This window comes from Diabrotica virgifera, chromosome 3, assembly GCF_917563875.1.
Source record: "Diabrotica virgifera virgifera chromosome 3, PGI_DIABVI_V3a".
In the NCBI taxonomy this organism is placed as follows: domain Eukaryota; kingdom Metazoa; phylum Arthropoda; class Insecta; order Coleoptera; family Chrysomelidae; genus Diabrotica; species Diabrotica virgifera.
The window spans coordinates 21566368-21583439 of NC_065445.1; the positions used below are offsets into that span (position 1 = coordinate 21566368).

Below are 17072 nucleotides of genomic sequence, written 5' to 3' on the forward strand. Positions count from 1 at the left end.
GAATATGAACCTATTTTTCATTAGCTATAACTCTGCTTCTGCTAGGTGTAGAGACGTGATATATACACCATTTTTTTTAAATTTTTTAGAGGATATATTTTTGCTAAGAATGTTTTTTCGAAAAAATACATACTATTTGAGTTATTTGCGAGAAACCGTCTAAAAGCGTGGTTATTTTGTTAAAAAAATGAACATATTCACTGCTAAATAACTCGAAAAGTATTGACTTAGTGAAAAACTCTATAGAACAAAAGTTACTTAAAATTAGCCAGTTTATCCATTTCCTGACTTTCTTTGGACGAATATTTTTTCACCCCCAAAAGGGGGTGAAAAGCACCCCCAGTGTAAAAGCACATATCGGCTCAATATCACTTTTTTTCTTTGACTTGTTAGCTATGTGTATGCCAAATTTAATGTCAATCCAAGCGGTTCTTTAAAATTTAGAGGTTTTGCAATATTTTACAGTTAAAGAATGGACTAATAAGTGCGTCACCAATCAATTTTTAACAGTTAGTTTATTTTTTTTTAATTTTATACTTCTTCTTCTTCTTTCCCTTTATAAACAATTCTGCTTTTTCATTGGGGTATTGATAGGTTTATGGAAGGTTGTCACTCCATCTTTTACACGGTGGGCCGATAGTTATTCTGCCGATTGGTGATTTACCTCTTGCCATTTAAACTAGCCGGATCTTCTCCATTTTGCTTATGCGGTTATTCCCAGGCGCGGATCTAGAAATTCATAATAGGGGGGGCCAGACTTACCTTAAATACAGTGATGCCACAGCTACCGATTTTTCGGTAGATCTACCAAATACCTGTCAAATCTACCGATCAACCTAATTCTCCTTTTTTTCTACCAAAAAATCAAAATTCTTAATTTTCAAATTAATCCGCCGATTTTTTTACCGAAAAATCAAAATTATTAGAAAATTTTTTTAGCGGATAGATTTGGCAACAGAGATTAGTCAATTTTTAAGAATTCTTGAATTGCTTTTACTAGCTTGTGACTAAATATAATATTTTCCAGATTAAGCCATACGACTCACACTTACTCTAAGGATAAAATACACTATCTAATCGCAGGTACCTAAGGTATCAAAAAGATTGATAGACAATTCACGACTATTAATCTCACTGGTCGTTCTTTACCATAAAGATTAATCTTTCTACCATCAATGGGTAGGTACGCATGGATTATCTAATAAAATACAAATTTTTATATCTTTATTGCATCGCAAATTTGAAACGTGACTTTTTATGAGATAAGGTTTATACCCAGTGTAATGTATTTGTATTTTAAAATATCATTTTTTTTTATTCTTTGAATTGAGAAAAATATTTCCGTTGTTTATGGTTCCACCGGTCCATAGATCCCCTTTATCCGCGCCTGGTTATTCCAATATTTTTATTTAGTATCCAATTGTCTAAACACTGTACGTTACATTTTCTTCACTCCTCTTTCCACACTCATCCCTGCTATTTCCAGTAGTTTTGTGGCTGCGTCGGGTCTTTTTTATGCATATTGTCATTACTGTTCTTATACTGGCTTTATAAATTATCGATTTCTTTATGTAGGTATTTTTGTGTAGTCTACAAAGTAGGGCAGTTACCTATAGCACCATGGCCAAGTATATCAACCTCTATTATACTGTAGTGATTTCTCCGTAATTTACTTTACGACGAGTATTGCATCTGTACATGATCTTCCAGTATGAAAACCCTGTTGTTCATCTGCTAAACTTATCCTGTGATTCATTAGTTCTTATTATTTTAGTTAAACACAGTAAAATACCTGAAGAATGGGGACGAGCGAACTAATTCTAATATAAAAAAAGGAGATAAAAACTCAGAAAACTACACAGGTATAAATTTGTTAAATACTACCCAAACACTTACAACTAAAATAATAAGAACTAATGAATCACAGGATAAGTTTAGCAGATGAACAACAGGGTTTTCATACTGGAAGATCATGTACAGATGCAATACTCGTCGTAAAGTAAATTACTGAGAAATCACTAGAGTATAATAGAGGTTGATATACTTGGCCATGGTGCTATAGGTAACTGCCCTACTTTGTAGACTGCACAAAGATACCTACATAAAGAAATCGATAATTTATAAAGCCAGTATAAGAACAGTAATGACAATATGCATAAAAAAGACCCGACGCAGCCACAAAACTACTGGAAATAGCAGGGATGAGTGGGGAAAGAGGAGTGAAGAAAATGTAACGTACAGTGTTTAGACAATTGGACACTAAATAAAAATATTCATTTATACAAGGGTCATTCGTAAAATACGATTCCCTGTGCTTCTGAGAAAGAGTGCGATGTTCTGAGATAAATATGGCAATACTGCCTCACACATAAACTCTTCCTCTCTCTTACCCACCAGTTTCGCCTCGCTGCAATGCTCAGTGTCAGCCTAGCCGCCTAGCAGCTCTGTCGATGTTACCGCCAATGGAAACTTCATACTATTATTTTTTTTAATGCAAAATGGATTTGACCTATTGACACTCACTATTGACTTATTGACTATTAAAATGTTCGCAAATGGTGTAGAAAATTCAGTTAAGATCGTAGCGGAAGGCGTTCAAATTCATCGTGAATTTCCGTTACTAGGTAAGTTAATACTTTTTCACTCTCGATTCGGTTTTTGGTCTTCTACTGACTAATAAACCCCAGTAAAAACCAAATAATATTGTAATACATGTAAATAAAGAGTGGAATTTTTAAGAATGGATGTTCATTTTTGTCTACTGTTGCGTGCTATGCCACTTTCCCATAAATACGGATTATTTTGTGAAGCATGCTTAGTTTTGTTTGGAAATAATGAAGTTACTATACTACATAATTGTTACACATTAGTGTTGTAGTTAGTAAAAATTATGATTTTTTCACTTTATTTAAGTAAAAAAGAAAACTGCGTCATTAAGTCTAACAATACTTGGGAAATAATAAACTAAGGCCCCAGTTCATTAGGCGCATGTATCTCACGATAAAACAAAGCGTAACAAATCATTAAATTTCTCGGTGATTACAGCCATTTGCATAACTTCGAATATGGTAATGTCGGAAAAAAACAATAGCTATCCATTTTTTCTTGTCACTTAAGGAAAAGTTGATGTAAGTGATTTACTGCGTCACGCAAAACGATCATATTTCTATCAGCTGTGACTCATTCGGAGAACAACGAACAAGGAAGGAAATAAATTTGGAAATGTATAAACATAGCTCGATTAAAAGTTGTGTTTTCATTTTTCTTTTGGCAACATAGACCACAACATTAGATTATTAGATATAGCTTAATTGATAGTAGATCTGACTTCTCCACAATAATTTCCGTCTGTCATTCTCAGATTTAAGTATTCTCCTACCTCTCTTAATTACTAGTAATATTACAAAATTACAAAATTTCGCAGAGAATACACTATAACAACTATTAAATACATTTTTGTCCTGACCTACAAAAGAAAATGTGTATTGATCGTAATTGAAAAATGTGTAATTGTACCTAATGAAGACTGTCTTTTTACTTGTATAACTTTTACTTAATCAAAAATACGTATTTACGGATGCCTTCCACCCTTTAATCTGTTTTTTTTTTATTTGGGTTAATGCCGCGACAACGAATGGTGGCCTGTGACTACAATCCACTCAATCCTTTAGGTTCAGGAGTAGCATCTTTGTCTACTCTCAACTGTGCCACATCCTCCGTGTTGTCTCCGTTCTTCTTGCCATCTGTCAATTGACCTTTCTCTTTCTTATCTTCTCTCGACCATAGTAAGCTCTAGGTCTCTTCTCTTATATAGTTCTTTTCTTTCCACTACTAATACATACAGTGGAACTCATCCAGTGATGAACTCATCCAACAAGATTGCGGCAGACAAAGTTCTGTAGGCTTATTCCACTCAAAGCACACTTGTTCTGTCCACTTGCGTCATGAGCCCTCTGTAGGCCTGTATCTGTACTGCCGCACTCCAGATTGGTGCCGCGTAAAGGACGATCGACTGCACAACAGCGTTTCGGATTTGGGTCCCCATGTTGGATATCACCCTCCTGAACGCAGCCGCACTGTTTGCGGTATTTCGGGTCACCACTCACACCTTTTCCCCCACTTTCCATTCTGGTGAAACGTCACTTTTATGTACTTTACGTGTTTCTTGGGTATTAGACACGCCCTTGCTCATTGTAGTTCCACACTTTGCCTGTTCCTTTTCCCCTTCAGAATGACGGCCTTCGGTCTTCTCCCTTGCGAGTTACAGTCCGTGCTGTGTCTTCCATTTCTTTACGACGCCTCCTGCATTCCGTACCCGGTATTTAAGATCTGGCTCGTACCGCGCCACTACCAGCACAGCGAGGTCGTCCGGGAATGCGAAGGGAGCTGTACCCTCTCTATATTTACAGTTCATAATCCCGTCATATGCCAGGTTCCATAGGGCCGTGCCCAAGACAGATCCCTGGGGAACACCTGCCATAACATCCGACGATCGTGCCTTTTTCTATCATAATTCTTCCCTCAGACAGATATTCCGCGACCACGTTCATCAGGTATCCAGGACATTATCTCTTCTCCATTGCCTTCATTATTTCGTTCCATTGCAGCGTATTGAATGCTTTCCTAAGATCGAACAACAACAGGGCCACCCAACGGTGTTCGTCTCTTCTATTGTGCAATGAGACGAATACTTTGCCTCGGGGATAAGCCTCCCTACATCTCAATCATGCAATCAATACGTCCCCACAACATTCTTTCATACAGCTTACCGACGCACGGAAGAAGGCAGATGGGTCGATACTTTTCCCCAGTTTTAGGAAGCAGTACCGACTTCGATGTCCTCCAAGGTTCAGGAAAGGTCTGATCTTGCAGCAGTGCATTTATGTGCTCCTCACTTCCTCAGGTGATATCTGATCCAGACCGGGGGACCTGCGCGTCTTGAGCGCGCCCAATGCCTCGACAAGTTCATCCATGGTAAAGGATATGGCCAGCTCAGCTTTCTCGTCTCTCCGTACTCCATGCCATCTGCAGGTGGGAAAGAGCTCTCGTGTTACCTCGAGCTTCTTATCCATAGGCATTTCATACGAGGGGTACGCATGGAACTTCTTCATGGCGATCCTATATCCCTGACACCAGATGTCCTCATCCAGTCTTTCACACAGTTCTCTCCAGTGCCTTCTTTTTCTTCAAGAATTTTCCTGTAAAGTTACCTCTTCCGTACGCGGTACTCCTCCTCAATCTCTACGATGACATCAGAGTCAACTCCTGCTCTGCAACTTGCTCTCGTTAACCTTCTTTTCATGACTATACAGTCATCTCTTTGTGCCTCGACCTCGATGTCCACATTTCACCAATAGGGCATCCTGTTTACATCTTGGCGACCCATCCTGCTTCCCTCCATCGCTTCTATAATTACTCTCTTCAGGTTTTCGACCGTCGGTGATTAACCCTGCATCATGCTCACTAGCCACGAATTTAATGAGCTCCTCGTATACTTTCCAGTCATTCCCATCGCCGCATCCGCCCCCCGACGTACTAGACGCCCCGGCTATCGAGAATCCGATGTACTGATTTCATTCTGGTGTAGTCTAGCAAAACCTTCCAGCGTCTTGCTTTCGCCGCTATTCCTTGTGTCGCTATAGTCACGTCGATGTACGTACCCGTACCTCTCCTAACAAACATAGGCTCCAGACCTGTATTCAATACTACCAGATCCAGAGTACTCACCCAGTCGGTCAGTTCCTGCCGCGATTGTAGGTAATAGGAGATCCCTACTCTGCGGCTTTTTGTATTAAAGTCTACTAGCACTACGCACCCAGCACGTTTCACAGCCTGAGGGTTTTTTGAAGTTATACTTCTTTAGAATCTTTCGTTGGAAGTAAATTTATATGTGTGCGAATTCATCAAAAGTCTTGGTTCTGGGCGTAGCTTAAACGTTACACGTGCTCTGATTGGGTAATTACAATGAACTGTCAATAATTGTTCAATATGTCGGTTATTTTATTAATACGTCAATGGTTTTGTGTAAACAAATTGTGTGTATATTAGTTTTTATTGTTGTGAAGACAGAGACAAAAGCAAGTTTATAATTGTAGTGACTTTTTAAATAGTGTTTAAAAGCAACAGATACCTAGGTAATTGTAAATGTTTCAGTATTTTAATAAAAAATTACATACCTATTTGGAAAATGTACCTAGCTAGTAGGTAATGCTTTGATTTACATAATTTGATTATCAACAAAATTTCTACCAATATTCATCTAATATATTGCTTTTATAGTCTATATTTTGTTGTATTTTAATATTTTAATTCCACAAGAATCAAACTTATTTGACTAAACTAAGAGAACAAGCAACTGTCAAAAAAGTTTAAAACGTTTAGTTGCTATATCTTCCCACATCATTCATATGTCTCGGTAGCTAAATTCTGCATGTGGTGAGTTCGAAATCTAACAACCTGATAGACGCAGGTTCAATCCCCAAGGCAAAGTTTTATTTTTTTTATACATTTTATGATTGTAAGTTACTTAATATAATAAATATTATATGTATTATATTTTTTCTTCAGAAAATACGTATTTAGTTAAAATTTTTGTCAACAATTATTGTTCAGAAATCATTTCTTTGTTTCATTTTTCAATGTGTTTGCGTGTGTTTTATTCTTTAATTTTGTTAATTTTTGGTAGTGTTTTAATAAAAAATTTCGGAAAGTAGTAAGTATTAAAATTAGTTTAATATTTACATAAAATATAAATAAACTGTTTAAAGTATATTGATTTCGTTGAAATCATTTAATATAAGTATAACTTCTTACCTGCGTACAAAATACACACATTCTTTTTAGTACTACAATCTAATTACCTTCTTTTATAATTAAAATATTTTCTTTAGTTGACTTGCAAAGAAAGTTACTCCCGAAACTTCCCAACCAAATTCATTTTTAACCTTTTCCACCTAGGCTATAAAAGAATTATTTACTTGGACTAACGATAATAAGTTTCTTAATTTGGAATGATGCCAGTTCTCCCAAGCATAAAGCCCAGTATAAAATATATGTTATCTCTTAGATTACGCTTTTACCAAAAGCGGAGAAAATGTGACAAATAAACTCTTTTGCTAAAATTTATTCAGTGGGAGATATCTTCGGTTTTAGTTTGAATAATCGAATTTATGTCATAATAGTAAAATGGTGTAGAAAGAAGATTGAGAATAAAAGAGGAAAACTTCCGTAAGATAATGCATATTTTAATGTTTATACTTTGAATTTATTGACGGCAGCAACTGAGTTTTTTATTGTATAATATACAAGAATAAAAAACCGCTAAACGCCGTAAAAATAAGTGGCGCATACAATATTCCAGCTACAAAAGATCTGATATAAATATTACGTGGCGTGGAATTGAAGTGAAACGCGCCACAAAAGAGTAACTTTGATACAGTTTGAATTTTGAAACTCTTTTGTGGCGCGTTTACAGTTGAGTCCGCGAGTCTTTACCCGTGCGTCATTAATACCTGGTGAGATAAAACACATACTTTTTATTTAGCATCATTCTCTTGCACGCATGAAATTAATGACAAACCAGCTGCCGCCTGTTATTTAAGTAAAAAACACATGTTATTTTTATAAACGATTAAGACTCAGTGTATTGAAAAGAGATAGGTACAAATAAAGACGATTGGGGATGTCTTCACATATTTTAAGTACAATTTCTGACGTTTTGGTTTGTTTACTTTTGTGGCTGTCAGTTTGTTGAATTTTTTGCTGTTATTCTGTCGAGTTTTTGCATTTTGAAGTTTTTTATAGTATACAAACAGTTGTTTTCACAACTAATTTTATATTGGAGTTAGAAATTTTGTGATAAGTTTATGTTATTTTAAGATAAATTTTGACGACGTACAAAGCTAACTTCATTGTTGACACAGTTGAATGCTTGTGTTTAAGGTTCCGCGAAAGTGAATAAAATATCAAAAAGAAAATATGTTATTGAATATTTTTATAAATTGTTTATTTATTTATTAATCAATGATAATAAAATAATTTATTAAGCTACTTCAAATGTAGCTGTAATGATGCACCAAAATTTTAAAGGAAAACTTAAATTTGACATTCTATTTATTTGATAACGTCAAATTTTATAATAACCCGTGATCGGAATAATATCCATTTGCCGTGGCGTTCAGTAAATTTCCGACTTATTTCGTACGTTTTAAATGATGACGCACGGGTAAAGACTCGCGGACTCAACTGTACTTCAAATTTAGCAAATATTATGGAAAAATCCTTTAAAATAAAACTAGAATTTTGTTTTGCTTCAAAATGAAAATACATTTTCGCGCCACGTAATATTCATATCAGATCTTTTGTAGCTGGAATATTGTATGCGCCACTCATTTTTACGGCGCTTAGCGGTTTTTTATTCTTGTATCAGGAGTTTTTCAAAGTTATATATAAATTAAATGTATGAAGTTGAATGCAATGTTTCTCGATTACACGTTAAGCTTTATAAATTGTCGCATTACCTCCCAAATGATCTGGTGTTCATCGAATGTACACTAGATTTTTTTCTATTCGAAATAGATTGAAAAAAAAATATTGGGATGGGTGGTAAATAAACTCGGATTGCCCGTTGCCAGATCAAATTTAGCGGTAACCACTACAACTACACAAACCATTTCGGGAACAATCGTTAATTAAATTATACTTTTGTAGCTTAATACCTTCTAAACGGCTTAACCGATTTTGATCACTAAACATGAGTTTGAAACGTATGGACAAGTAGTATCTGATGCATCTAAGGTCAAGTATGATAACTGAAGCTATTACAGGAATTATTGAGGTTGAAAAACAGTTTTTTTCCATAGATAATAGATTTGATCATATTTATGAAGCCTATAACTTAAAAATTAGAATTTTCCCGAATATGAGGTATACACCGTTATATTCGTCTAGAGTCCTTCTACAAACGTTTAGTTATTGGCGCAATTCGTAGGTTGAAATTTTAAGTAATTGTCGAAAAACCAAAATTGTCAAAGTTTAGTTTTTCAGTTTTTCGGCTGTACTGAGCTGTGTGTATGTCTGATCGTAACGTCTTACACACCATTTGAAAGCTTAACTCAACAATACTGATTTAGTCTATTTGCGGTTTTCCTGTCTCTTCTTGAACCGAAGATATATACCCCCAAAAAATATGCCGTTTTGTACCTACCAAGTCCTATAGCTGGCTTATGGGTGGTCAAAACTCACAAACTACACCGGTTCTGAATCGACCCTGACTCCCTCTTCAAACACAGAAAAAAAATTCAGATCGGTTTAACTTTTCCAGTCACATACATAATATCCACAAACATTTTCCCTTTTTTAAATAGAAATTTAGTCATATTTCTGAGCTCGGTAACGTTTGAATGGTATAACCGATTTTCAAAATTAGACATGCGTTGGAAAGGTAATGATCAGTCCTATTAGAAGCCGTAAAGGTCGGACTTAAATTTTCGAAGTTTTTGGAAGTTTTGGGGACGAGAACGAAAAACAGACCCTAAATAGGAAGGGCCGTAAAATCCACACCCTTGGACCAAAATGGATGGTTGATATAGGAATGGGTGAGTAATTTCCTAAACTTTAAGATGGGAGTTAGCCCAATTTTCAATTCAGTCAGATTTAGAAAATCGAAAATTTCGTCTGTATATACAGTGCTAGTCAAAAGTCCGTACTCCCCCGTATCTTTTGTACAGTTATCCCTATAATAGTGAAATTTGGAGGGAGGAAATAAACGGACGTAAGCTTCTTAACTAGTCATGACAGGTGACGTAATTATGACAGATGACTTTACAGCGCCACTGTGCCAGATAATTTTAAATGGAACCTTATGGCAAGTGACACCTCGTCTGAAAGGTATTGAAAATACCTATTCAGTCATACTAATTTTGTTTGAGTTTAAGCTAATTTTGATGAATAAATGAAAAAAATATAAAATTGTAGTTTCGCATTTAATTAATAAAAATTCAAAATTCCGCCTATGAATACTTGTCAAAAAGGTTGACGTTGACTTAAAAACTACTAGAGAATTGAAAAACGTCAACTTTTTTGACAAAAAAACCATAGGCGGACATTTGAATTTTTATTAATTAAATGCGAAACTACAATATTATATTTATTTAATTTATTCACCAAAATAAAAATCAACTTAAACCCAAAAAAATTAGTATGACTGAATAGGTATTTCGAATACCTTTCAAACGAGGTATCACTTGCCATAAGGTCCTATTTAAAATTATCGGTCACAGTGGCTCTGTAACGTCATCTGTCACTATTACGTCACTTCTCATGACTAGTTAAGAAGCTTACGTCCGTTTATTTCCTCCCTCCAAATTTCACTATTATAGGTATAACCGTTCAAAAGATAAGAGGGGGGTACGGACTTTTGACTAGCACTGTATAGTGTCACGTGTAGGGGGCTGTGGGTGTGCGCCACTGGCGAGAACTACAGTTCTCTGGTAATTATCAACGTTTGTGATATAATAAAACATTCTTTTTTCGTAAGTTTGTATAATGTGATATTTACTGTTGATGGTTTATATTGAAGGAATAAAATGGCATAACAATCAGCAACAACAATAATTAAAAAGTACTAAATTTTATATTATTATAAATAAAAGCATTAAAATGACTAAGGTATATAAGTATGTAAAGATAGAAAATCCAGGAAAAAGATTTTTAGTCAACCAAGGATTGAAAATGCTGATGCTGAGGCGAAGCGAAGTCGCATGAAGTACCTCTCTACACTCTCGTGCTCGCTGAACTTCGATCAACTTCACGAGTAGTATAGTGGACGCTTAAGTGTAGTCGCCGAGGAACCCACGTAACAGCATAACTTTTGCAGAATATTATGTCGCGTTCTAAGTTTTGCACTATTTGTAATCTTTGTAAGCTTATCCCTAAAGCTCAACGTTCTATCGAGTGTCACCCCTAGATATTTTGGGTTTTTATAATGGCTGAGGAGTCTGTTTTCAAAGTGGATTGTTAATTGGTAATTGGCAAGTATGTTGTTTAAATGAAAGCATGATACTTCCAAAGCATTTAGCGATGGAAATATCTCCCGAGGGTAACCAGATCGTTTGTTAATATTTGCTCAGTAGTCTTCAATTCTATGACTCGTAGTAAGCGCTTAATCGTCTGCATACCTGACATTCTTTGATACGTTTTCGGGCATGTATTTTATATTAGAGCTAAATAGAACTCAATAACAGATCGAAGGATAACTTTAGACAACATACAATACAGTTATTGAATTTAAATTAAAATCATATAAAAACGACAGTAGATACATGACGGCTACTAGGACTGTAAAGAGTAGACAAAGTCCTTGTAATCTAGTGTGTCTGTACAGGATTATCAGCATCCAAAATAAGAGCAACACATATTCGTTTAATTTTTAAATGTCTTACAAAATAAACATCACGTTTGTTGTTAAATATTGAGGTGACACCGACTGCTCAACACAAGTGCAACCCAGTTTTCAAAAACGCTGTGTCAGCTATTCAATATTATTCTTAATTCATGGCCAGCCCGTTTCAGCATTAAAAACATCAACACTTTTCTAGTTTATTTATAGTTACAGCAAAGCATCGCGGATCATTCCATTTCATTCTTTAATCAATTATCATTCGTGATTCAGATACATGATAATTAGATAGTTAGACCTCAAGCCCACCAACTCGTTACAGATATTTAGAAGTGATCAATAAATATAGTATAAGTAAATAGTGTTTTACCAAATCAACCCTCTCCTCAGGGTAACTACCCAGTAACATATGGAGTTCTATTATATGTCCACAAAACAATAACAAAGCACATCGTATTATAATCAATGAGGGCACATTCATTTTCCCGTAATAAAATTCAAAAAATTGCATTCATCTCTTTATTCGGCTTGATTGTCTGAGTTCCAGTCCGTAGCAGAAAGCCTCCGGTACATTTCTCTCTGTCTCTTTTTCACTCCCGTTCCCATTCTACACGATAATGTGATTATCAGTAAAATCTTGCTGTAGAGAAATTTTCTATTCCCTCGTCGCAATGTTTTGTTACAAGGTAGTAACTGTAGGAATTTGCTCTCCGACTCCAAATTACCTACTTATTACCTACCTGGGAGTTACTTTTTCTCGGTATAAACAGGTATGTAGGAGTAGTTAAACGAAAAATAATCAGGTGGCGAGGTTTTATAAGAGTGCTGTTTCTTCTGTTATGTGTTTTTCATTTATTTCATTACGATAAGGAAACTGCAACGAGAAAGAATATTTGGAGCACTGTTGAATATCTACATCTAGTCATTTATTTACTTATTTCTGCGATGTAGGTTACATGTTTCTTTCTTAAAATAATTCTGTCATTTATTGCTAATCTCAGTGGATTCTTATATGTAGATGTTATGTAGATATCGTTTTCTTTAGGTACGTTCTTGTCAAAAATTTCAATAGAGATGTTATATTGTAGTGTATAGGCTTTTTCGAGATCTGTAATCGATGAAGACAAGATGAGTAGCAAGACTGCTAGCAATACGTTAGTATATTACTCGTTATAGTATGATGAAATTGATCCAAAAGAAGGCATAACGCAGACATTCAAAGTGAAAGTTTTCCTCCAACACCAGATTGTTCTATAATATGGTCCGCATAATGTTCAGTAAAAAGTTACACCATTTTGAACGTTGGGTGTGAGGGGAAGTGGGGGAGAAGTCGGTAAATTAGTATTTTTTGAGATTTTCGCCAATATTTCTAAAACAATGCAGTTTTTCGTGAACAATGTTTTATACAAAAATGTTCTACATTGAATTTTAAACAAAAAAGCTAAAATGCATAATCCTTCTAAAACGAACAGTTCCAAAGTTACGAAGGTAGTAAAGTATAATTGGTCCAAAAAAAAGACCTAACCCCGTCATCCAAAATAAAAGTTTTTCTCCAACACCAAATTGTTCTATATGTGTATGGTCCACATATTGTTCAGTAAAAAGTTAGACCATTTTGAACGTCGGGTTTGGGGGGACGGGAGGTGATAAGTCGGTAAATTAGTAGTTTTTTACGTTTTTCGTCAATATTTCTAAACGTAAGCGGTTTAGCGTAAACAATATTAGATACAAAAATGCTCTACATTAAATTTGAAACGAAAAACGTCCGATGCATAATTATTGTTCTAAAATCAACGGTTTCAGAGGTACGGTGGGTATAAAGTGGAGGTTTTCCATATTTTTTACATTTTTTGGGAAATTATAATATTATTATTAATTATTTATATGGGAAATAAGCCGCAATTAAAATGAAAAAAATAATTTTATTAACGTTTCGACGCCCAAATCGGGTGCCGTTGTCAAAATACAAAATATTACTAAAATAAACAAAAGTGTTGTTGCTAAGCAAAAAAATTCTTCTAATAATTTATTTAATCTCACCCATTTATATTGGCAATTCAGACATATATTATACATTTTAAAGTAGAAAACTTTAAAATGATATTGCCAATATTTATGAGTTGCGTTCCTGGATTATAAAGGACTATCCGAGAAACTTAAAACAATAGGAAATAAATTCAACATTTCAACAACATTCAAAACAACAAACACATTGAGATCTATTCTATCTAAAGCTAAACCTAACAATGATCAAGAAAGAACAAAGAATTGCATTTATAAAATACCTTGTGAATGCGAACAATTTTATTTAGGTGAGACATCAAGACCATTAGACGTTAGAATAAGTGAACATCAATCTTATATTAAAAATAGAGAATTTGAGAGATCTCAAATATGTCAACACGCATGGGATAATGAACATAGAGTTCAGTGGAGAGATTCAAGTATAGTCCTGAAAGAATCAGATAATAAAAAGAGAAAAATCAAAGAAGCGGCTCTAATTATGCTAAATGAAACCAATTGTGTCGCAAATTCCTCGGTAGAATGCAGTAGGATGTGGTTACCCATACTGAAAGAGGAAGTCAATAGAAAGAAAATACCAAGATTAGTAAGTCAATAATATCGAGCTAGTACATATTTTATATTTTAGTATTACTTATATATCTAGTATTATTAATATTATTTATAATTTAAACATGTTACAAGTCAGAATTTGGTATTATTTTTTGAGAGTAAATTAATGTAAGACCAAATACTTACGATGTCGGGATAGTATCACAGGGTTTTTCCTGGTTTTCCCTTGTGATTTACTATGAAATCTCTAACTCGAGAATTTTACTGTCGTTGCATTTGGTTGTCTTTTTAAAGACATATCACATGCTATAATTTTTTATGACGGATATTCTTGAGTTAGGGTTAATTTCATGTAATCGAATGAACTATCTTTCAGTAAGTCGTCCCAGGAACGCAACTCATAAATATTGGCAATATCATTTTAAAGTTTTCTACTTTAAAATGTAAAATATATGTCTGAATTGCCAATATAAATGGGTGAGATTAAATAAATTATTAGAAGAATCTTTTTGCTTAGCAACAACACTTTTGTTTATTTTAGTAATATTTTGTATTTTGACAACGGCACCCGATTTGGGCGTCGAAACGTTAATAAAATTATTTTTTTCATTTTAATTGTGGCTTATTTCCCATATAAATAATTAATCATAAAAATGCCACAAGGAAATAGCTTCAGAACAACATATAATATTATTACTGAGGAAACTAATTTTTTTAGCAGGATTGTGTTTTCTAAAAATAATTTGCTATTTCAATGGCCGGTAGTATGTTACTGATAAGCCCTTGAAGGAACGTCAACCTCACTACCTTCAAGAGGCTTTTACAGGCCTAGGCCACATAAATCTCTGGTACGAAGAAACCCACTCTGACCTTTCTATGGACAATATCACATGAATATCTTTCCAATAGTAAAATTTTCGTTTCAAATTTAATGTAGAATATTTTTGTATAAAATATTGTTCACGCTAAACCGCTTAGGTTTAGAAATATTGACGAAAAACGTAAAAAACTACTAATTAACCGACTTCTCCCTCCCCCTACCCCCAAACCCGATAATTAAAATGGTGTAACTTTTTACTGAACAATATGTGGTCCACATAGAATAATTTGGTGTTGGAGGACAACTTTTATTTTCGATGACGGGGTCATCGACCCGGGGGCCTTTTTTGTTTAAAATTTAATGTAGACTATTTTTATATATAACATTGTTCACGCTAAACCGCATAGTTTTAGAAATATTGACGAAAATCGTAAAAAACTACTAATTTGCCGACTTCTCCCCCACCTCACCCCAAAAGCCGACGATCAAAAAGCTGAACTTTTGACTGAACAATATGTGGACCATACAGAACAATTTGGTGTTGAAGGATAACTTTCACTTTGGATGTCTGGGTTTGGGTTTAGTTATACCATACTATTCTTCTTCTTCTATACTGTTATAAAGTAAAAATATTATCCAGAATAGACAGTCATGTCCGGAAGCCTTCTTCTTCTATTTCTTGGTACTCTGTCTCTATTCCTTTTTTTTTCAGGATTCAATAACAGCAAAATTTCCATGTTATACAGTTAGGACTGTTGTTTTTTTTCTGACCCATCGTTTTCCTTCGATTTTGCTCTAAATGATCAACCGAACGAAGCGATAATTAGGTCTGCTCATTATATAATCGAAGTATTGGACATGGCCCACAGCAAATCAGCACAAGGTGCTACTGATTTGGGAACGACAAGCACTGCGCAAATCTTTTGTCAGAAGAAGAATCACTGACAATGAATAATGAAGACGAATGGAATAAGAAAAGCTAACGATAAGCAAGAATGGAAACAAATAGTTTTTTAAGATATGGGTCTACTTAAGTGGTAACAATATTATATATATTTTCTTTCAAGAAGTATGCAAAAACGTTTAAATAGTTTTGTTCGAAACCGTTATATTTTATTACATACCTACGGTTAATGTCTTTATACTCATTCTGTCTTTTGATTATTTTAGTTGAACCTCACCTGCAACAAATAAATCCAATTTTATAATTCGAATTATACATATGAACGTGATCTAAATTACAAGTGTATCTAATAGTAGGGGAGGAAATTATGCTAAATTTGTAATTACTCGGGCGTTATGGGGACCTATTGGGCTGTGAAAATTAGGTCCTAAAACCAAAAAAAGTTAAGTTCACCATTTAAGTGGGGACTTTCTATTTTTTAATATAATTTCCCATTTCCAACAATCGCTTTTTCCGATTATAGCGCCATCTATCCATAATTCGAAAAAATGTCTTAAATAAAGGTTACTTATTTTTACGTAAGGAATCCAAATCTGCGACAGAAACTGGAGGTTTATATTTAAGATTTTAAAGTACCCCCTCCCCCAACTCCGTGTGGGGGTCGTGTTTGGTGTTATTCGATAGATTTTGCAAAAATATTGAATAGGTGTATGTTACAGTTTTTCGATCTGATGTTCATTTCGCGAAATATCGCGGGAATCCTATTTAAAATTCTAAAATTTACCCCCCACTCCTCTCCGTGGGTGATCGTGTTTGGTATCATTTGATAGATTTTTTAAAAATATTGAACACTTATTTTTTAGTTTTTCGATCGGACGCTTATTTCTCGAAATATTCGCTTTTTTCTTGTAAAACCTTGTGACTCACCCATTTTCTTACGCCCCGCTCAAACCGTCAGATTTTTGAAATATACACTGGTCTGTTCTGCATGTACTTAACGTACCTTATCTTAATATGACGATTGCGAGTTTTTCTAAGGATAGATTTTTTTTCGGGCTCCCCTTAACGAACTCCTCTGTATTAAGAGCCAATATATTATGCTAGAGGTACATTTACAGGGTACGAGGTTCCTCCCCATGTGATAATCTGACGCGCTCGAGTAACTGCAAAAATTCCCTCTTGGGCTCCCCTACCATGACATTATAAGTAAATCAAAGCCAAAAATTAATTTTATAAAAAGAATTTTACACAAGGAGTATTATAATATTTTTGCAAAATATTTTTTTATTGGCTTGAGGATTAGACCATGCGACCAGAAAAAAAGTAAGTAGTGCATACACATTATGTCTTATCTAAGTTATCTAAAGTTAAGGTTA

General features: G+C 34.6%; 1 protein-coding gene across 1 annotated transcript in view; it reads left to right on the plus strand.

Annotated features, from left to right (window-relative positions):
- Positions 1-2476: 2476 nt before the first annotated feature.
- LOC114325675 (histidine-rich glycoprotein-like) overlaps positions 2477-17072 on the plus strand; it is a 54194-nt gene continuing 39598 nt past the window's right edge. Inside the window, exon 1 of the mRNA XM_028273806.2 lies at positions 2477-2624. Coding sequence (XP_028129607.1) covers positions 2492-2624 — 133 coding nt within the window. The 5' untranslated portion in view covers positions 2477-2491. The remainder of the gene's footprint in view (positions 2625-17072) is intronic.